The following is a 21,453-nucleotide window of genomic DNA, read 5'->3' as shown; positions in this document are numbered from 1 at the left end:
TCAAACAGAAGCTCAACCAAACACTAATGCCAAATCTTCCCCGACTTGCCTTCTGTCAGGCATACAAGACATTACCAGCCCCATCTCCTCCTCTTCTGGGATTCCTCAAGGTTTAGTGAGTGGCACACAAGGGTGGGAGTGTAGGACCCAATTTCTGTGCACTGTAGGCAGGGACTTCTAAAGCTGCAGCACAACACTGAAAAGCTGAGTCTGCAGCAAACACCAACTCAACCCTTATCTGCCTGAGAACACGTGTGAGCACATCCTTTTCAGATCTCCACAGAAACTTCAAGCTCCACATGCTTCCTTCACTGGCAAAGAGTGACATAGCAGAGGGAGCTGTGTTGCCACTCCTATTATACAAAGAGGGAAAGCACAGAATGATTTACTCTGTCAATGCCCCAAGTGCAGCAGCACTACAGAGAAACAGCCCAACAGTTCTAAATTCCCAATCTCCTGACATTAATATCTAAATTTTCTCAGTGCAACTGGGGTGCTTGTGGTGGGCTGCGTGGGGCTCAGTGAGCATTTCGCATGTGAATCGTTCTATTTTGTACATTTCCATTATTAATGTTGTTGCTGTTACTGTTTTCTTGTCTCATTGCTATTTCCAGTAAATTGTTCTCATCTCAACCCATGATATTCAGCTTTTATGCCTCCAATTCTCTTCTCCATCCACCAGAAGGAGGAAGAGAGAGGGAGGGAGCAAGCAAACAGCATTGGGGTTTGGAGAATCTCAGTGGGAAAACTAAACTGGGGAGTACCATTCCTAAACCATAACAATGGAACATCACAAACCTTGGAATTTGTACACTTAGGATAAATATACATCCTACCTGCTGAAGCCTCCTTGCATCTTATTCCTGTTTCCTTTTCGGTTCCTGACAGCTTGGAGCCTCTCCTCAAGGGCATGTTTCCCAATAAAGGGTACAGGAATTAAATGAACACACAACCCATACTTGTGCAGGCAACTAGAGCTGTACCTCTATTGCTGTATGGACCATGGATGTCTTGTTAGTGAATTTCCCAGTCAATGTGATTTATAACCTGGTAAATCCTGACAAAAGCCAATCACTTCATGAACACTGAAATGGGGACAGCTGAACCACAGACAGGGGGATTAAAAAAAAAACCAACAACACAGGGGAAAAAAGGGAAAAGAAAAGGTTGTCAACAGCTTCTCCCTGCACATTTTTCCTCCAGCTGAGGCATGCTCAGCTCTGAGTCCTGGCACAGTTTGAAGTAACACTCATAGCTCCTTAAAGAGGCAAAAATCTTGAGTTCATGAACCCAAGAGGGCAGGTCACATGCTCTCCCTAAAGAGAGCAGAGTCTGTTCCACTCAAGTTCAAGCAGACTTTAAAATCCCTTACACTTTTTTTTTTTTTGCAAGAATGCATTACTTTGAGGATTAATTAGACCAGCTGAAAGACTAGCAGAACCTGAAGGCTGCAGTGTGGAACTGAGCAGCCTGTGCATCCCTTCCTCTCCAGAAAGCATGAAGACATGCTCTGGAGACACAGCAGTACCTCTAACCCTGCTCACAGCAGCGTGGACAGCACCAACTCTTCAACCTGAACCCCAGAGCACTCCAGCAAGCCAGGGACTGAGCAGTCAAGTTCCCACACGTGTGCTGTACATATTCACACCCTGCTGCTCTCCAGTGCTGGGCACAGTGCTGGGACTGAGGCTGACAGCTTCTGCTGGGGCCTTGGGGAGCTGGAGAGCAGTGGAATCAGCAGGGCTGGGGGGAAGCACTTGAACCACATGGAGAAGAAGTTTCCAAGTAGAAAGTGATGTTCACCCACATGGAACAGCCAAGATTTGTTTGCTTGATTCCCTGCGTATGATTTTGACATGGGGAACAAATGTCTGCCTATGATCATACCACACTAGTCCAATGATCTTGGAGACAAGCATTAAACCCAGAAGCCTTAACCAAAAACACACCCCCCACCATCACCATGAAGTGAGGAAGAAGCTGACATCCCAGCAAATTAAAAACTCATCCCAGAACATGAAGACTGAAGGACTGCCTTTGCCAGGAGGAGAGTCTGTGGTGACAAATAGTTAATGAAACTAAAAACTGTATCTGCAAAACTGCTGCATGAGGCCTAACTGCAGATTTCAGTTGTGGATCTTGTGTATCTGCATGTCTGCAGGGTAAGACTCAACAATCAACATGTGGGTTCTAAATTATTTACTCAGCTATAGCCACAAGCCACACTGGGGGGGTGGTTAGAATTCCTATGGTATTTGCAGTTTTTCAAAGCAAAACATTGAAAGAGAATTCATTACACTGGAAACTGTAAGCAGAATGAAATCTGTCCATATATAGTCAGACATGGCACCTGCCTCCTCGTCCAATCTACAGATTCACCACACAGCCTGTGGGTTTGGATCTTATTTGTGTGCGCATAGAGTTGTTTGGCAGGAAAATAATCATGGATACAAAAACAAAGCCATTTTTTTGTTGCTGCACTGAAAATTTGCCCCTTCTCTGACTCTCAGTTCTCAGACTTCTCAGCCAATTAGCTCATTCCAAAATGTTACAAATTTAGGTGGGAGAGCAGAGACCATGATGTTAGAGCCCGTGATCCCAACTCACCTGGTATAGTAGGAATCCACTCCCAGAGCCTCCCGCACGCTGGAGATGTGCTGCTCCAGTGCTGAGTTTGTCAGTGTCTGCAGGGCCACACTGTTGGCTTCATGGAAGTCCCCAGCATTTTCTGTCAGGCTGTCACCCAGATAATACTCATGGAATTTCAGAATTCCTGCAAGGCACCAGAATCAGGAGGTTATTTCTGCAGGGCTAGAACAGCGCTGCCAGCAGCTATCTAAGAAAATGGCACAGCCCCATGCATTTGGCATTTCCAGCATAACTGGGGCAAAGTGTTCTGTGCCAGGTCTTCACTGAACCTCCAGCACTTTCAGCCTTGTTTTTAAAATCTGGGTTTGTACTTTGCAGATAATGGCTCAAAGGCACAAAAGCAGAGGAAAGCTTTTACGAGATGCTCAGAATGCCTTTGCTATTGCAGCACTCATATAAATTATAAACCGTATCTTCCATACAAGCCCCTACTAGAGTAATTCACATTTCAGTTGATGCACACAAAAAATACCTATGAATAGCCTCTGAGCAAATTAACTGAATGCACAAGGCTGAACAAGAGTGTTGTTACTACAGCAGAACCTCCTCACATCACACACAGCGAGGAAGGAAGATGGATTAAAGCACAGTGAATTATTAAAAGATAGCATTTCAGAATGGGTAAACCAGATAGGCCACTTCCTGTTTTGCTGAAATTCCACTGCTACTGCAGATAAAACCTTCCTACTTTCAGACTGGTCTATTCTTCCTGATATAATTCTGCAGCCTGTGATAAACAGTAAAAGGCTGCTCTGGATGCCTTAGCAGCATCAATTATTACACCAGTTAGGGAAGAGCGGAGGAACGAAGAATAAAGCAACTCCTCCTGCAACAACAGGAGCAAAAACAGCAACAGCCAAGAGGTTCTGAGGGTTCCAAATCAGTGGGAAAATGAGGACCCTGGGCTGCCACTGAAGCTGCTCCCTCTGTCAGTGAACAAGCACAGGTCACCATGGCTGTGCCAGGGTCACTACTGAAGAGCTGCCAGCAAAGCTTCTTGAGCAAACCCCTGAAATACCACAGCTTGTCCCCTTCCTATCACCTGACAGAACCTTCAAAGAGGCAGTCACAAACCCATGGACTCAAACACTGCAACTGCTTTTCTCCAAGACTCACTTTGGGCAAGGAGGAGACTGATCACAAAGACCAGTGGCAAATCCTACACTTGATCCATACAATTTTAATAAGCTCAGCCTGATTGTGGTACTATAGAATTATTGGCATTTTATTGTGCAAACTACAGGCCTGAAGAGCCAATTAGTAACTGGATGCAGGACAATACCATCTTACACTCAGACATGCAACATGGCAAAATGCCCCAAAAGGCATCTCTTCCAACCACTGTCATCCCATCTAAGTCAGGCATGTGTGTTTGCTTCCCTTCCTGAAGCATTTTTCATGCAATCTAAATAGTGCTTTTTATCTCTTTAGCTTTGTCATGATGAAGGGCTGCAATTATTAAATTATATCCAGAAAGAACTTGTTAAAATTTACAGTCATCACTTTATTAGATAATGAATAACAGCTGTCTGCAAAAAGCAATCTTCTTCAAATTAATCCTCCTTGCTCCTCTGTGGTAAGTGTTTCCACATTCATGTGAGGATCAGGCAGTTCAATGGCGTATCAGGAAGTGGGGATGCCCTTCTGTTTGCTGCAATCCACTTCAGTGAATAAACGTCAAAAGCTTTTGGAAGAATAAAGCATGGAAATATAATTAAAGTAGGGATTCTTATGCACAGAAGATTCTCACAGAGCCAACATACTTGGAATTTCATTACTCTTCTATTCTGCCCTGTGGGAAATATATACAGATTGGAGATTGAAAAATGGAAATATTAAACATGTGAAACATTTCCATCTCCAGGTGAACATCAAAGTCCTGAATGAGCACTTCTGAGTCATGACTGCTGTGGCTGTGTTGTAGCTTGTAGTCTATTCGGCTTTAAGGTACTAGATGGAAATTATTCCCTTCCTACATTCACTCTGGTCCCAAATTCATTCCTATTCTCCCTTTGTAAGGCCTGTTCCCAGGCTCTTGTGTCCAAAAAGGAGCTCACCTGCCCCAGGAGCCAGCAGCCAGCTGTACAGATAACCTGCAGCCAGTGAGTAGTAAAGAACAAGTCCCCTCTGGCCATTCACAGTCTCCAGGACCTGGTCAAGGGTCACGGGAGAATAGGGATCTGAGTCCTGCTGCCCAGTCTGACGTTCCACGAGCAGGTCAGCAAAAGCCCTTGTTCGTCCTCTCTCTGCTACTGCCAGTGCCTCATCATGGTGACCTGAAAAGACAAAGCCATCTCTCAGACCTGACACAAGTGTGGTCTGCAGTGCCATGTTCATGAAACAGGGACAGTTGCTATCCCAATCCCAGTGGAAACCTGGGGAAGCAGTGTCACCTATTTCCCAAAAGAGCAGTCTCTGCACAGGAACACAGCCCCACAGAACATGTTTGCTGCAGGCAATAGCACAACAAGCCACAGAAAGGCAAATCAACAGAGGAAGCATGGGAAGAACCAAAGGTGCCCAAAACCCAAAGACAGACACCCAATACTGCCGTCCAGGAACAGAAATGCTGTTTTATGCTGGACAGCAGTGGAGCAAAGGGCATATCAGGAACTGCCACCCCACAAGTCCAGCTAAACTCCTGGCATGAGCCTGGAGTTCAGCCTCAGTATCTGAAGGCATCTCTTACCCAGACTGACAAGCACTCGCTGCAGGGCCTGATAGGAGGACGTCTGCAGGTCGAAGAGTGACAGCTTGTAATCCGTGCTCAGCTGCACCTCGTGTCGGATAGTTTCAAACAGTGCAGAGGCCCGGTAGAGCTGGGAGGGAAAACAGCCACAGTGACTTCCTCATGGACACTGTACACAGTACAGAGCACTGGCTGGGAAAGCAGGATGATCCAGGGCCAGCATCCCCTCAGGTCTGGCTCAAACCTTCCCTGGGACACACCATACATTTTCTTCCCTGAGAACAGGAATGACCCAGAGGGCTTGGAGGACACAAGCCCCACAGCATGGGGCAGACCATGGTGTACCTGGTGCTGGGACTCCTCCAGGTTCCCACTCGCCCAGAGGGAGAGGCCAAGGCCATGACGGATTTTTGCTTCGTCTTCTCTGCGTCCCAGCTGCTCTGCCAGCCTCAGTCCTGAAAAGGAGTCAGAGTGAGAGAGTGCCAGAGGGGAGAAGGGGCCACAGCCCAACCTCTGAAAACAGCCCCAGCTTTCTAATCAAGTCATGTTATTTCTTGTCGGCTCTTCACCCTCTATTTTCTATTTCTTTTTTTGTCTCCTTCAACTTATTTTTCTTATTTGTGGCCTCAGTCCCACAGGGCTCCTGTACAGGCAGAGACAGCTGTGGAGCTGCCAGCACTGGGACAGCAAGTGGGGCAGCGCCAGGGGTGGGATGGTGAGCAGGGCAGGGACAGCACAAGGATGACAAGTGGGGCAGTACCAGTGCAGGGCAGCTGCTGCCAGCCCTCACATCAGCACCAGCATGAAAGGTGACAGACACTTCCATGCACTGAGCCCTCCCTAAGTGAGGTTAAAGAGGCGTCCCCTGAGACACACTCAGTAAGCCTCTATGAGAAAGTTCAACTTTTAAACCCTAAAAGCCACACAAAGAAAATCACACTGAGCTGTCAAACACTGCCAGAAAAGACACCTCTTGCCACATTACTGGCTTGTTTCCCATCAGCTCTCCCCAGCCTTCTGGCAGGCTCTGCGTGGTTTTAGTGCTGAGCCAGAGCAGAGGGCAGGGGCCTGGCCTGAACGATCTGGAGCTCATTTCACTTCCAGCAGCACATTCTGTGTTGTCCCCACTTCCACACACTCCAAACCTCTCGCCTTGGTGACCTCTGCTGACAACAGGGACACCTCCTCTGAGGCACCTCAGGTTTCTGGGCTCTGGCTGAAACCACGAAGCTCAGCAGCAGCTAGCATTCCCAGGCCATGCAGGAATTCTGCAGCACACCAGGAGAAGGAGCTGCGTTTCATTTCTCCCCTTCTAACAGCATACTGGAATCCTGCCAAGGTCAGTTTCATGAAAACAAAACTAACTGATGTAATACATCCTTCGGCCTCCAGCTTCATACATTGCCCATGTGGATGAGCTACACTGCCCATCGCCTGCCTCAGAGCCCATAGCTTCATCAGCTGCTGCCTGCATACTGGAGCCCCTTGCAGCACCACAGCTCCCAGCCCGTGCTGACCCAGCACTTAGCAGTGGCAGATGGCTCCTGGACACCTCAGGCTGAATCGCCCTCACCTCTCTATCAAACAGCACTTGTTTTTACTCAGACTTTAGAGACACTCACCCACTTTGTCTCACTCCTAGGTGAACACATTAGAAGACCCAGGTGGCTACCAGCAAGGCATAAATCTCTCCTAACAGACCTCTCAGGATCAGAGAGATTCATCATAATCCCCTGTTGTTTTCCCAGAGCCAGATCCTGGTATGCAATGCCGTTTACAGAGAAGGTTTACACCTTCTACGTTCAGGCACAAATGAGCTTTACAAAGAGACTCTGCTAGGTACAGTCTGGATTCATGCTCTGAGGTACCTAAGATGCCCCCAGGAAGGCACAGATCATGCTTTGTCTAGGGGACACCAGGAAGGCTCCAACTGAGAGGTGTGCTGACCGTAACAGCTCCACAAACAGCTGCTCACACAGATGCTCAGCAGCAGCTACGGATGTTTGCAAGAGTTTCTGCATCAAAGGCCACTGTCAAACACATCCCGCTGGAGCCATGTTTACAGTACCTCACCTCTCCATGTCCTCAGGTCTCCCTTCCACCCTTCTGACCCTACCACTGCATGCTCTGTTATGTAACTCAGCCTCTTACCTTCCTGCAGGTACATCACAGCTTGAGAGTAGTTCTGTAAAGCATGATGAGTCCTCCCCAGGCTGCTGTAAGACACCGTTTTGGCTACAAGGTCGTTCATTTGTGCTGCAATGCTGAGGTGCTGCTCCTGATAAACCACTGCCCTCTCGTAGGTGCCCAAGGACTCGTAGGTAAGGCCCAGGTTGCCGTAGGCCCGGCCCTGGCCGGCGGGGTTGTTGGTCTCCTCGGCAATCTGCAGGTCCAGCTGGTGGTACTGCAGGGCGGTCTCGTACTCGCCCATCTGCTGGTAGACCCCGCCAAGGCCACAGGCAGCATCGCTCTCCAGGGCTCGGTCCTTCATCTCCCGGGCGATGTTCAGCTGCCGCTCCAGGCAGGAGATGGCTTGCTCGTAGTTGCCCAGCTGGCTGTGCAGGCCTCCCAGCTCCCCGTAGGCCTGGGCTTTGTTAAATGCCTCCCCCAGTTCATGTGCCACTACAAGCCTCTTCTCAAAGCACACCAGAGCCTGCTGTAAACTTCCCATAGCCCTACAAGGCAAGAAAACAGCAGTGTTTATTTTGCTGGTATTTCCCTGAGACGAGGTGTTTTGCCATTGCCCTGGCAGGCCAGCTCAAACCTTCCAGGCAGAGGCTTTCCCCAAAGAGACATCCCCAGCACTTTTGAATCAACCTGCTCCTCTCTGGGCAGTGACATCAGTTTCATAATTTGAGCTGCCAGCATAGTCCTCAGCACCCACAGGACTCTTAACTCGTTCCTGTGTCACATCCCTGTGCATGTGTGCCAAGGCCCCCAAACACACCCCATCGGTACCACACCACATTGACTGTACTTGTACTTCACTGGCATCAGAACACACGTGCAGCTCCTTACCTGTGCCCACTGCCCAAGCCTCGGTAGGCCTTTGCCTGATCTTGCATGCGGTTCAGGCTTTGAGCCACAGACAGGTACTGTTCGTAATACTTTATAGCTTCCTCAAAATCTCCCAGAGCCTCATAACAATCTCCCAGGTTCCCATATGCTCGGCCCCGATCTAACACGGATTCATTCCCACTGAGCTGCTGCAGCATGGCCAGCTGCTGTTCAAAGTAGCCAATCGCTTCCTCCATGACATTCATGTTCATCTTGGTGATGCCCATGTTACCGTAGACCTGGGCTTCGATGCTGGGGTCCTTCAACTTCTGCCCCAGCTCCAGCTGTTCTTCATAGCACTTGAAGGCCATGGTGTACTTCCCAAGTGACATATACACTGCAGCAAGGTGACCATGTGCTCTGCATTCACCCGACATATCCCCCAGCTCCTGGTATACCTCCAGCTCCTGCGTGTGGTAACCTAAAGCCTTGTCACACTTCTGTACCATCCTGTATGCAGAGCCCAGGGCTGCATAGGCATTGGCTTCGAGTCTCCTGTCTTTAACATGATGGGCTAAGCTCAACTGCTGCTCATAAAATTTTATTGCACCATGTACATCTCTTTTACAGACAAAAATATCCCCCAAGTTCCCCAGAGCTCGGAATTTGGCCTGGGAATTGTTCAGAGACTGTGCCAGGGACAACAGGTACTTTTGACACTCCTCTGCTTTACTGAAGTCCATCAAGGCTTTGAAGGCCAGGCCCAGGTTGCAATAGGCTTTGGCTTGGCTCAGCTTGTCATGAAGATCCTTTGCTAAGGCAAGATCCTGCTCGTAGTACTTAACAGCTTCCTCATAGTTCCCGAGGCAATAATGGGCATAGCCAAGGTTATGGCAAACTTTCCCCTCCCCTTCCATGTCCTGCAGCTCTGGGGACAAGCGCAGGTACTGCTCATAGTACGGGGCCGCCTGCACGTACTCTCCTCGCGAGCAGTGGAAGTTGCCCAAATTGCTGAGGGCTCGCGCTTCACTCTGGATGTCCCGCAGCTCCCGGGCAATGTTGAGATGATTTTGGTAGTGCTGCAGAGCACGGTCATGGGCACCCAGCGCCTGATAGGCAACTGCCAAGTTCCCGTGTGTGGATGCCTGAGAAGCACGGTCGTTGACTTCCATGGAAATCTGCAGCTCCTGCCGATGGTACTTGACAGCCTGGTCGTACATGCCGAGGGCATTGTAAGCGTTGCCCATGTTGCCGTAGGCCCGGCCTTGGGCCGCGTAATCGCTCAGCTCCTGAGCTATGGACAGGTGTGTCTTGTGCAGCCGCAGCGCAGTGTCGTAGTCACCTTTCATCTGGTGAATGATTCCTGAAAAACAACACGAATGAGCTCAACAAACACACCACCCTGCACCAAGCTTCTGCAGTACCCTGCACACCAGGACTGCCTGCAGCCTGGCCCCTTCCCTGGCTCTTCACACCAGGCAGCCCCATCCCTTCCCCAGAGCACCGTCCCAGCGCGGGGAAGGTTTAGGTTTTATGTTATGCTAAAGCACACATTGACCACAACAACTGGACAGTCTGGCTTTATAAAATTGCTGTTTTTTCCATAAGTAGTACCTGGTGGCTACAGAGCTCAGAGTCAACACATTGAGTGAGACAGCACTTGCAGCTGCTTTTCAATTTCAGTTGAATCATCTTGCATTTGTTATGAGACATGGGAACAGCAGCTCTGATTCTGCTGATGATACCACCTGCACTTCAATTAAACTCTGTGCTAATAATGCCTGTGGCTACTTTGCAAACACCTGCGAACAAGCCTGGAGGTTTGGAGCCACTGAAGGAGGCCCTGCAAATGTTTTTTGACATTAATTGCAAAAGCTTCAGGAGAAAATATCTGGCATCTTTGGGCAACATGATGAACACATTAAGAGAGGTACAGAAGTTCTCTTGGAGCTGCAAAGAGGCAGCACCGAGAGACTTTAAATTGTGTTCTGTTAATAATGTGAAGTGTCTTCTCTCCATCACAGTGGGAACCCTTAAAAGCTGCAGAGTCTGGATAACCAGGTCTCCACATGGAGCCTGAGTGTTTGGAAATACCAGATGCTTTGCAAAGGTTGAGAATCTAAGACTTCTGGTTAAACTCCACATCTTGTTGTGAAAGGCTGATAGCTTGTGCTTCACCCTCAGTCCATCACCTCCCGCTCAGCTCGTCCCAGAGCACACAGTATCTCCCTGCAGAGCACTGCAGCAGCTGGGCTCTGTTACAGCCCATGTCTGCCCTGCGTAACACTGGATCGTACACTTAAGGGTGCTTTCCATCTGCATCAGGGAAATGCAACAGAAAATGTCTGCTGCTTCAGCAGAGAGGCCAACTCTAACATTCTGGCCTGGAAACACACATTTAGATACATTTTTTTGCCTGTCAGCATGGTTATTTTGATGAGGTTTTGTTTTGCATGTGGATTAGATGAAAGAGACAATTAAAACTTGACTTTTTGATTGGTACTGGATGCATTTTAAACAACAGTAATAGATTGTCTCAACAAGAACTGCATGTTCCCTTTCTCCAGTGTAAGTTAACTGTGACAGAGAAGACAAAAATATAGCCAAATAACAGCTGAAACGTGAGACCCTGTGCTCAGACGCTAGGAGAACTAACAAAGTGTGGAGTGGCTGAGTCAGCATACCAACTGAAAGTTATATTTAGGCTAAAATCCAACACTGAAAAACATTCTCTGCTGCAGCAGTCCATCTCTCACATCTCTGCGCCTCTCCAAGACTGGAGCCACAGACTCCCCAAGACAAGGTCCCACACTGGAGCAGAGATGGGGAATGTAGTTTGTGATTTGCTGTTCATGCAAGGCCTCCTCTCCCATCCCTCCTGCCTGCTGGGTGCTGTCACACTAACAGAAACTTTGTCCATGCTCACTGCTCTCTCATGCTAAGCTGCCCACAAGCACTTCTGCCTCACAAACCTATTTTGCCCCACGGATCTGCCTCAATTTGTGTAAAGGAGGAGATGTGCAACGCTAATTAAAAAGCTGTGACTGTTTTGTTTTCTGCAGTTCCCCTTATCTTCTTTGTTCAGCTCCTGAAGACTCAGCTACTAAAAGAAATTAAGTAATTCATCAAGCTCTTTTCAATTACCTGCTGTTGATAACATCAGAGTACAATTAGCATCTACAAATGAACCAAGTGCCAACTGCCAAGCAGAAACAGGAGCTGATTTACAGCATGGGGCAGCCTGCAAGGGCTGGGATTCAGGGGCTGCCAACAAACATTTATTTTGATATCCCAGCACCAGCCCTGCTTTGCCATTCCCAGCCAGCTGAGAACACATCTCGAACGACAGCTGGAACATTGGCAGCACAACTGCCACAGCCACGGCAGAGATGGAAATGCATCCTTGGTCGTTCCCACATCTGGTGCTGTGAAGCAGCAGGAGAAACAGGCTTCACTTGAATGTAACTCAGTCTCTCCCAGCCTGCCAGCAGCATGCCACTGCTGCTCCTTAGGAGAACATAAGACTCCTACACCCCAGTATTTCAATGAGTATATTCGGAAAACAAACTTAGTTAGGATTTGACCCATGTGTCTCTCAACTTACAGGACAGCAATATATCAACATACCCTGCTGACAAGCTCCCAAAGAAATGACCAGGTAACAAATCACATCTCTTCTTGCATTAGTGCAAGAATTATATTTATTCCTGACTCCTAAAGAGATCCTCAAATGCATTTTATCTTTTAATTTCCCTTTTGCTATTAGTTTGTGCTTTTTAATGTTTTTCTAAGGAATTTAATAATTGAACATGGAATACATTACAGCAGCACACAATCTGCCAAGGGCCTGTTTAATTTATTAAGGCAGTCTGGTGAAACTGGGATTTCACCAGAAGAAGACAGCACACAGCAGATCTTGGGCATCCTGGCAGCAGCTCTGATAGTATCAGCATTCCTTGACAAATTCTACTCCATGTCAGGGCCTTACCTAGATTGGAGGAGGCTCTGCCTTCAGCAGCTCGGTCCTGCAGGCTCTCAGCAATGTGCAACTGTTCTTCATGGTACTGCTTAGCCCTCTCCAGATCTTGCATACATCTAGCTGCGTGGCCCAGGCCAGCGTAAGCTCGCATCTCAATGGACTTCTCAGCCAGCTCCTGGGCCAACTCCAACACATAGTTGTGGTAGGACATGGCTTTGTCGAAGTTCCTGCGGTAGTGGTAAGCACTGCCCAGGTTGCTGTAGGCTCGAGCTTCCTCCCGCTTGTTCCCCAGCTCCTTGGCGATCTTCAGGTGTTGTTCGTGGCACTGCACTGCATTTTCAAAATCCCCCATTGCAATGTACACTGCTCCCATGTTGCCCAGCTCCCGCGCCTCGGAGAGCTCATCTTTGGACTGCTTGGCAAGGAGGACACACTGCTTGTGGCTAGCCAGAGCATTTGGGTAGTCCCCGATGGCTGTGTACACGTGGCCCAGACTGCTCAGTGCCGAGGATGCTGCCTGCAGGGGTAAGAGAGACAATGGAAGTACAAGCATTCATGGAAGCAAGTCAGATGGCCCCAATCCTAGAAATCAAAACCATGAGAGGCCATCCTGGAGAAAGAATGTATCTACCAACTAGAAAACCTGCCCTCTGCAGCTCTAAACCCCTCAGGGCAGCTTATGTGGAGGCAGCAGGAATGGAAGGGGTTGACTCAGGAGGACATGGGTTGGACTACCTCTTTCTTTGAAGTGTGCAGTGTGTGTTTGTACCTGGCAGAGGGGAAGGACGGCACCACAAAGATGCAGAGACTATTGAGGAGACAGCGAAAGTGATCGCTGCAGTTACCAACATCCTTCCACACCTCTGCTTCACCAAGCACACCATGCTCCAAAGAACACAGTTCTCATTGTGCAGCATCAGGGTCCTGAGCCCCACACAACCTTGGGAATGCAGCAAAGACAACAGCACTTCAGTAGCTAGAGCCTCTGTCCCTTAGGTACATCTCACCTAAATACAGCTCTGCGAAAACCCGAGTTCTTACCACTGAGAAACAGCAGTATTTAGTAAGAGAAATTATCTGAGAATCAGATTCTTTTGCCCCCTGCATCTCCCAGGATGCAGACCTGCCTTCTACCTGGCAGAGCCAGAGCATCCAGCCAGTCAGCAGGGCAAGGAGCCAAGGGCAGGGAAGCATTCCACACACGCCTGCTGCCTCAGCAAGGCTGTTCACTCCAGCGTGCTGACCCCGACTCCTCTGCGGTTCCTCCATGTGCATTTCCTTTGCTACCCAGCTGCTGCTGTGACCCAATTCCAAACCTCCCAAAAGGAGTTGTCAGGGTGAGGGCAGCAGCTGGCCATGGGCTGCTGCTCATGGCTCCTGGAGGGCAGTGCAGGGGGTGGCCCCAGCCCCTCCTCAGTGCAGGCCAGACCAGCTGCTCCTGGTGCGGCCACAGGCAGAGCTGGGACTGGGTCCTGCTCCATGCTGGTCAGACTGGCCACAGAATTCGGGTGGTCTGGCCCTGGACAGGCTCTTCAGCTGCACAGTGACATAACTTCTTGGCTGACACCATGAGGGAAAGCTCTTAGAGGGTCTGAGGGGGCCTGTTTGGAGGCTGCTACAAAACCAACACAAAATACATCGCTCTGAATTTTAATCCATTTTTACACAAATCTTCAAGAAGCTTAATATAGGCGGAGTATTGAGTCATTTGCAACTTAACTAGGGAAAAAAGGGGACAAAACCAGATACATGCAGCCATCTCACACAAGTCCAGACCAAAATACTGAGTGGGGCCCATTACAGGCCTCACGATGCATCGGAGCTCCCTTCATCCTGATAGGGAGCAACGTTTCCACTGCTGTGGAAGAAGGCAGCAGCACCCCCGGGGCCAAGTCAAGCCCAGCACAACGCTATGAGAACTGACCCAGCCTGGAAGTTCCAAAGTTCTGTAAGACCGGCCACCACCAGCAACAGAACTTCTGTTCTTGCTGGGAAGAGAATAGAAATGTCTTTCTGGAAAACAAGGAGTCAGTGAAATCTGGTGTCTCCTGGGGCTGCTAAAATAAAAAAAAGTGGACATCCATGCGTGCAGATTGCTGAGGAGATGAGCTCTGGCCAAGAGCCATCAGGCAGAGACTCAGATGATGTTAATGGGCTATGGCTGGGGAAAAAAGGCATAAATGGAAAGCAGCAGATCTCAGATTGTCTGTGTACAAGAAAAACTTGACAGAAGCAGGGAATGCTCATCCCTCACATGGGAAGAAATCTTTAGGATGTCTCCTAGAATGGGAAGCAGATGATAAGAATTGAAATCTGTGAGGCTGGAAATGTTTATTTTCAGGGCTCCTAATCCCTTTGCCCAAGAGCATGCCCAGGCTCACATTAAAGACCTAGAATGAAGGGTACAAGCTTGACAACCATTCTCAGAGCATGCAAAGACACTTGGCTGACATGCCTGAGTGCCCAGGGCTGGATCGTCCAAACCAGGATGTGGCAGGAGGACTAGTGAAGCAGATAAGAAAAATAAGTTGAAGGAGACAAAAAGAGAAATAGAAAATAGAGGGTGAAGAACTGACAAGAAATAGCATGACCTGATTAGAAAGCTGGGGCTGTTTTCAGAGGTTGGGCTGTGGCTCACCCAGACAGCTAGACTGCGTAGCTAGAGGAAGGCCACCTCTACCCTCTGATGTGCCTGCCCTTCACTCCAATGGTCCTCACATTTTATTCTGCAGCAGCTTCCACTGTTACCTGATCCAAGAACAGCACTTCACAATCCTCTTGGAGCCTGCATGTGCCTGTGGCACTTCTGGCTTCCCCAGGCTGGGGCTGATTCATGCAACAGCAGTCCTCCAGCAAGATAACCATCAGTGCTCTATTTGCTCTGGGGGTAGTCAGGGGAGCTTGCCCTTACAGCAGTGCTTAAGAAAAATTTGGTGATAACATCTGCTGGGTGACTCCAGAGACTCACTTCAGGGGATTAGGAATAGGATTCCAGAAGATAAATTCATCACTGTATGTTTAATAAAATCCTCCACATAACCCACACTGGGAACCCCAAGTGGCTCACGCACTGGGCCAAGAGGGATGGGGTGTTCGCACGTCACTGGCAGAAGAGCCCTGTTGTGGCAGGGAGAGCACACGGCTGACACATGGCAAACAGACTCCATCTCTGCTAGCACAAACCTCTGCTTGGTAGCAGGGTGATGGGAGACTACAGCTCCATACCACAAGGGGTTTGTATCAGCAAACAAAGAAAATCAATGTTTTATGTATCTGACAAAGACAAATTTTACAGCGGGGGTTGCTTACACCTCCAATTAAGCAATTTATCACTTTAATAGAAAGCAGATTCTTCTGCCACTGAGCTGAGGCACAGAAGGGAGTTCTGAAAAAGGTTCCTAAGTGCTCTCTTTTTCTCAAAAGCAACAGCCAGCTCAGGTTTTTCAGCTGAGTAAGGCAGTGTCTGATGTTAAGCAGATGTGCATCACAGAATGGCACCTGGCAATTTGGAGAGATGCATTCCTTAGGTATTTCACCCTTGCTGGAGAATGGTCATTTCCCAATCGTTACATTTAAACAAGTCATCACCTGACTGCACAGCCTGCTTAAATAAGAACACTCTATAATCATCCAAAAATGGGTGAGGTGAAAATGCTCTGCCTGGTATCTCACTGTAGGTACCCTTAATCCCTGAACACAGACACTAATTAGGACTGATCAGAGATGGAGCATGCCCCGCTGCACGCTGTTTCTTTCAACTTCCCTTCTCCCTCTGGGCACAGAGTAACAGCAGCCTGATCCTACAGATGTAGTGGAACTGTACGTAGCAGATTAGCCATATATATTCATCACAGCTGTACTGGGGGCAGGCAGCAGCACCTCTGAAAGCCAGTGTACCTCCTCATCCGCATCACCCCCTCACCTGCACCCCTCATCTGCACCCCCTCGGTCTTGAATGCAAGCAAAGGCATGCTGGTTCATTAAGAGTGCTCTGGGGGTACTGAGGAAAGCAGATTGTTCCAGAACAGACACACACACAGAGTTCTGAAAGCACAGGCTAAGTTGTGTGGGTGTCACCATACACAGTAAAATCTCGCTGTGCCCTACAGTGCTGTAACTGCTCCAGGTAGGAAGGACAGAGCTTAACTGACACCATTACCCATCCCAGCTCTTTCTGTACAGGAGCTGTTTGCTTCACAGGTAAGGACCAAGTAACGGCTCTGCACACAAGCAGGACAGCACAGTGATGGGGGTACTTTCAGCACCTACTAAAATGATAATTGGCTGTAAATTGTGCTTTATCTCCACTTATATTAAGCTCCTTCATCATTTCCTCAGAACCCACAGGTATGCCTCAGTCTGGCTTGGACAACTACTGATTTATGCACTAAGACAAGTCTTGCATCAGAATGGAGCAGGTGCCCCATCAAAATTAAAACTTGTTCTTCTCTCCTCCCTTAAAGGTGAGGCTGATGTGCCAGTACCACATCTAGCTTCTTCCTTTGTGTGCCACGCTTTCAAAAACAGGAAAGGAAGCAGCAGGCAATATCCCTCCCTCTTGTACATGATCAGTACACAGAAAGAAGGAAAGGATTTGCTTTCAGGTAATTATTTCCTGGGGAAAAAATACACTGAAATCAATATCCCTGCCAATCAATATCCCTATTTATTTGTAGAAGGTGTCAGTCTTTTACATAGAAGCTACCAAAGAGCAAACCCCAAAAAAGCCAAAACCATTGAACAGAAGCACTAGTATCTGAAAGCCTGAAAGGAGCTTTTAAACTACTAACTGAAGGGGAACAACCAGGAATTAATGACAGAACAGGAAGGCTGAAAATGCACAGCATAAAGAGATGGTCCCGGCCCCGACTTGATTAATGGGTAAAATCCACAGCTCTGCAAGTGTCACAGAGCTGCTGCTCATGACAGAGGCTGCCATGGACTGTGACAACAATCTGCTCCCAGTCCTCTCTGTTCATACTTGCTCAGGAAATTTGTAGTATTTCAGAGGACTTCTCATTCTCCCTGTTTCATGGCAAAAGCGTCACACGAAGTACGTGAATCCAGGCAAACATGAGCAGCACCAGAGGCTTGACTGCCAGACCATTCACAGTCAGTCCTCTTCCTCAAACAAAAGGCTTCAAAGGGAATGCTGACTTTCAGCTGCTCATGTGGAGATCAAAATAATGCTGCTCCATTCCAATGGAAAATCCATTGACTCTATCTCCTCCAGTACCATTTAGGTGTCTAGTTCTGCCTAGAACACTTGTTCTACACCCTTAACAGAAGAGTTTTGCAAATAGTTTTGACCAAGTTAGCAGGGTTTTGCTGGAAAGCAGAAGCAGCAACTACTCCAGTCCATTTTTTAAGAGTAAGTCTGCCTGTCACTCGTACTGACCAGGCTGTTCCTGTTCACTGTGGGAACTGGTGCAAAACCCCTCACCGTGTGGTGCTGGGGACCTGGGGGAGTGGGCTGCCTTTCTGGGTGGGCTCTGCATCACTCCACTCATTCTGCAAAGAAGTCACACAAAATACACCAGCCCAAGAATGCTACGAAGGAGACCTCATCATTGAGCCTACACACCACTTGTGGTTGATGATTCTTTACCCCAAGCAGCCCAAATTTGGTCGCTTTCTGGACATAGTCTGAAAGGCTCCTGTGTGCAATCACTTTAGGGAGGATGGCTGACTTGACATTTTTAGTGGTGATGTAAGTAGTCCTCATTTAAAACCACAAGCTGCTCCATGGTGGTGACCCTGAGGAGTGACTCATGCCCTGGTTAAAGTCAGTCAGGAAGAATAAGCCAGCAAGTCACAAACTTGGATCTCACAAGTTCAGAGCAGGCAAAGAAAACTCCAACTCCTACAGCAGTGTGCTGATGTGTGCCAACCCTTGCTACTCTTGTGCATAAGCTGGACATTGCCTCACTGCAAACTCTTTACAGAGGAGAAAAGCTTTGGCTGAGGTGGGCATCCTGAAAACCCAGAGAGTGCTGCAGCTGCAGCTCTTGCATGAGTTTTCTGCTTCATTTCTTTTACTGCAGCCAGGTCCAGGCCTCAGCAGCATGCTGAGCTTTGCAGACACTGTGAAAGTAAAACCAGAAGACTGCATTTCTTTCAGCTAAAATCCATGTGCTGTGGAGGTCAAATGGGGACATTCAAAGGAGATCCTCAGGAAGTATTACATTTCCCCCTTGAGTCACAAGTCCAAACAAAACAAAGCATATGGCCTTTTAGTGCATTCCCAAATTTCCTGCACCGGTCAGATTTCCCTTCATTCTGCTTAATCCTATCACTTTTGAACCAGATGAATCTGTATGAATCCTGTCAAGCTGACTCTAAAAAAACCTGCTAAAGACAGAAAGGTAAAGAATTTATACTCTTGCATAGAAATCCAAATGCAGAAGGTCAGGCACTAAGGCTCATTCACATCACTGAATTCATCCTTTCTGCCATGCAGGTGATTCAGTCCAAGCTGTAATGAAGCACTAGTGGACCCACAATTCCCAAGTAAACTCCAATGGTAAGTGTTCTTACAGCAGCTGGCACTCAGCCTTCCTCCAGGGTACAAGGCAGTCTGCCCTGGATCCCTAATAAAGCAAGACTGCTGTCTGCACTGAGAGGCTGGAATCATTTCCCCATCACAGCCTGTCTCTGACATCTTAGTCTGTGTTTCCAGGCATGACAAACTGCTTTAGCCTGAAGACTCTTTCCAATTCTCATTTGTGAGGTATTTATATCCTGTCCTCATTTTCCAGATTGTTTGCAAACACAACAAAACAACTGTGGTCATAAGATTTTCAGATTTTTCCTTTCTGAAAAATGTGGCAGCCCCAGGGCCAGACCACCTCTTCGTATGGCTGAGTGCCACACACATCCCACAGGCAGGGACGCTGCCGTGGGCTCCATCGAGCTGCAGCTCATGAATGGACGGGAGTCTCCACACTCCATCCGAGATTGCTGATAAGGAACACATCCCCTATGAGATCTAACTCAGAAGAACAGAAAAAAAACCCCACTCTGCTGCCCCAAACCAGAATTCATAAAAGTTCAGGGAAAAGGCTGAATCCATACACCCCTGCTATTGACTGAAGATGTGGCTTTACAGACAAAGCAGGGTTGGAGGGACACCTGGAATGCATTTCCCCTTCCCCTCAGGAAAGGGCAGAAAACCTTGGTTTTACAGAATTCACAGATTTCATTAGAAAGGAATGATCTATCTTTCCTTCTGCATCTCCTTTTGGAAACAGGAAGGTGAAATCTGATCTTTGATTTGCACAGCCTGACAGCGAGGAGCTGCAGTTTACCAAATGTGGGAGCTTTATACTGAGTTTCATTGCTTTGAAGGGGACTGGGAAAAGCTACCAAACTGCAAACCCAAATAACCACAGTGGCTGAGCTGCTCACAAAGTATGTTCAGACAGTTGCAGAATCTTCAAATGCCCAACAGAATCCAACCAGGGATTATGTCTGTCCCAGTAACCATATTCCCAAATACTCCTCCTCCAGAGATGCACAGTGGCTGGTGACCCCTCCCAGCCATGGCTCCAGTCACAGCCAGCTCCATGGCAAAGCCCTCTGCAGCAGGAATCAGAGCACCCAGCTGGCTTCTGGAGTCTCTTGGGCTGCAAGCCCATGATTTCTCTATACAGTGGGAATTTCCACATTCTGATGTCTCCCCTGCCACACAAGAACCTTCATAGATATGCCAGAGCAAGGTGACACAGAAAACCTACCAAAGCCTGCTTAATAAACATCTTTCTTCTGGGCTACTTAACTACCCAGTTCTAATTATCATCATCCCCATTTTCTGCAAATAGACAGCCTTTCTGAACAAAATCTGCTGAAGCTGCAAAGATGAACTCTGCCTTACATTCGCAATCATTTTAGGAAGCATCTTGAGACAGCAAAACCTGGCTCATCAGTTACTGAGCACACCCACCTGCTGCAAAGAACTCCCAGAGCCACAGATGCTCATGGAGATGTCCAGGGGCAGCAGCCAGAGGCTGACATAAAGGGTCAGTAACAAGAGTTCTGCACCTATTCCTTCCACAAAGAGCTGCTTCCACAAGGAGGTGGGGGGAAATCCCTTCAAAACCAGGCCAGGAATGATTGCTGCAAGCTGCTGGTCATCATGAGTCAACCCAGGGGCAAGACAGTATTGACAGAGTCCATCAGTCTGTCCTCAGCTCTTACCCCTTCCCTCAGCCCCACTCCTGAGAAAAGGGGCAGCAGAAAGTGCTCAGCTTCATCCCAGCCCTAGGGAGAACTCAGGGGTGGAGACAATCCTCTTTCTCACCCCACACCTTCTGTTCAACTCCTGTGTGGCGAAGAGAGATGCTGCATCCTAAGGAAAGGCACAGTTCAGCTCGGAGCATGCCTGCCAGCCAACATAGACGGGCTGCCAGCACCCAGTGGCTTTCTGGCAGCAGCATCCTTCCCAAGAGCTCCACGCTGGCAGCACAAGCACTCATTTCATGATGGTTAGTTTATGATCTTGCCATACTGCCCTGCTATTTCTGAACAGCAGGGCTGTAATTGAAGGCGTCTGAGGGCCCAGGAGAGAAGGCAGCTATAACACTGCAGAGATCCTGTGGTGTCCGTGGCCTCTGCATGGCAGGATTCAAGCACAGCCTTTATGACGGTTTGGACACTGGACCCAAGAAGGGGCTCCACAGCTTTCCCTTTCCTGTCCATTTCTGCTTGTCAGTTCCTCACAGCTCCAAAACTCAAGCATTTCTTCTCTAAATCAAAGCTCCTTCCTTTGGAAGGAATGCAGGGTCTTCAAAATGGTCATCAAAAAGGGCCATCCCAACCCATCCCAAGAGATCATGGATCACTGGCTCTACCTTGGCACTCTGGTCTTACAGACTTCCTAGACAGTTCTGAACACCTGAGGAGCAGCTAGCAATGAAAAGGGACACAGGAGACTAGTGTGTTACAAGCATTGAAAGCTTTAACATTTACATTCCATTCTTTCCTCTGATCCTGGCATAGCTCATCAGCTGCATAACCCTTGTCTAAATCACAGCCTGTGACTTGGCATCAACACACCCTACCTATATGAGTTACCTGATGGTTTCCAGAAGATTAGGTTACCTGGTGTTAAAAACAAAGCAATTAATTCAGAAATAGAGTA

The 21,453-nt window shown here is 48.3% G+C and overlaps 1 protein-coding gene across 3 annotated transcripts in view; it reads right to left on the bottom strand.

The window, feature by feature from the left end:
• Nucleotides 1-21,453, bottom strand: part of TTC28 (tetratricopeptide repeat domain 28) — a 113,686-nt gene that overhangs the window by 20,450 nt on the left and 71,783 nt on the right. For all 3 annotated transcript variants that reach the window (XM_032128544.1, XM_032128545.1, XM_032128547.1), the window contains 7 exons: nucleotides 12,324-12,831; nucleotides 8,357-9,698; nucleotides 7,490-8,013; nucleotides 5,684-5,793; nucleotides 5,339-5,468; nucleotides 4,707-4,925; nucleotides 2,608-2,773 (listed from right to left, as the gene is read on the bottom strand). In XM_032128544.1, the coding sequence (XP_031984435.1) occupies nucleotides 2,608-2,773; nucleotides 4,707-4,925; nucleotides 5,339-5,468; nucleotides 5,684-5,793; nucleotides 7,490-8,013; nucleotides 8,357-9,698; nucleotides 12,324-12,831 (2,999 nt within the window). The remainder of the gene's footprint in view (nucleotides 1-2,607; nucleotides 2,774-4,706; nucleotides 4,926-5,338; nucleotides 5,469-5,683; nucleotides 5,794-7,489; nucleotides 8,014-8,356; nucleotides 9,699-12,323; nucleotides 12,832-21,453) is intronic.

This window comes from Corvus moneduloides, chromosome 18 (assembly GCF_009650955.1).
Source record: "Corvus moneduloides isolate bCorMon1 chromosome 18, bCorMon1.pri, whole genome shotgun sequence".
Lineage (NCBI taxonomy): Eukaryota > Metazoa > Chordata > Aves > Passeriformes > Corvidae > Corvus > Corvus moneduloides.
Note: the sequence above shows the minus strand (reverse complement) of the source record. Positions and strands in the feature narration are given on the sequence as shown.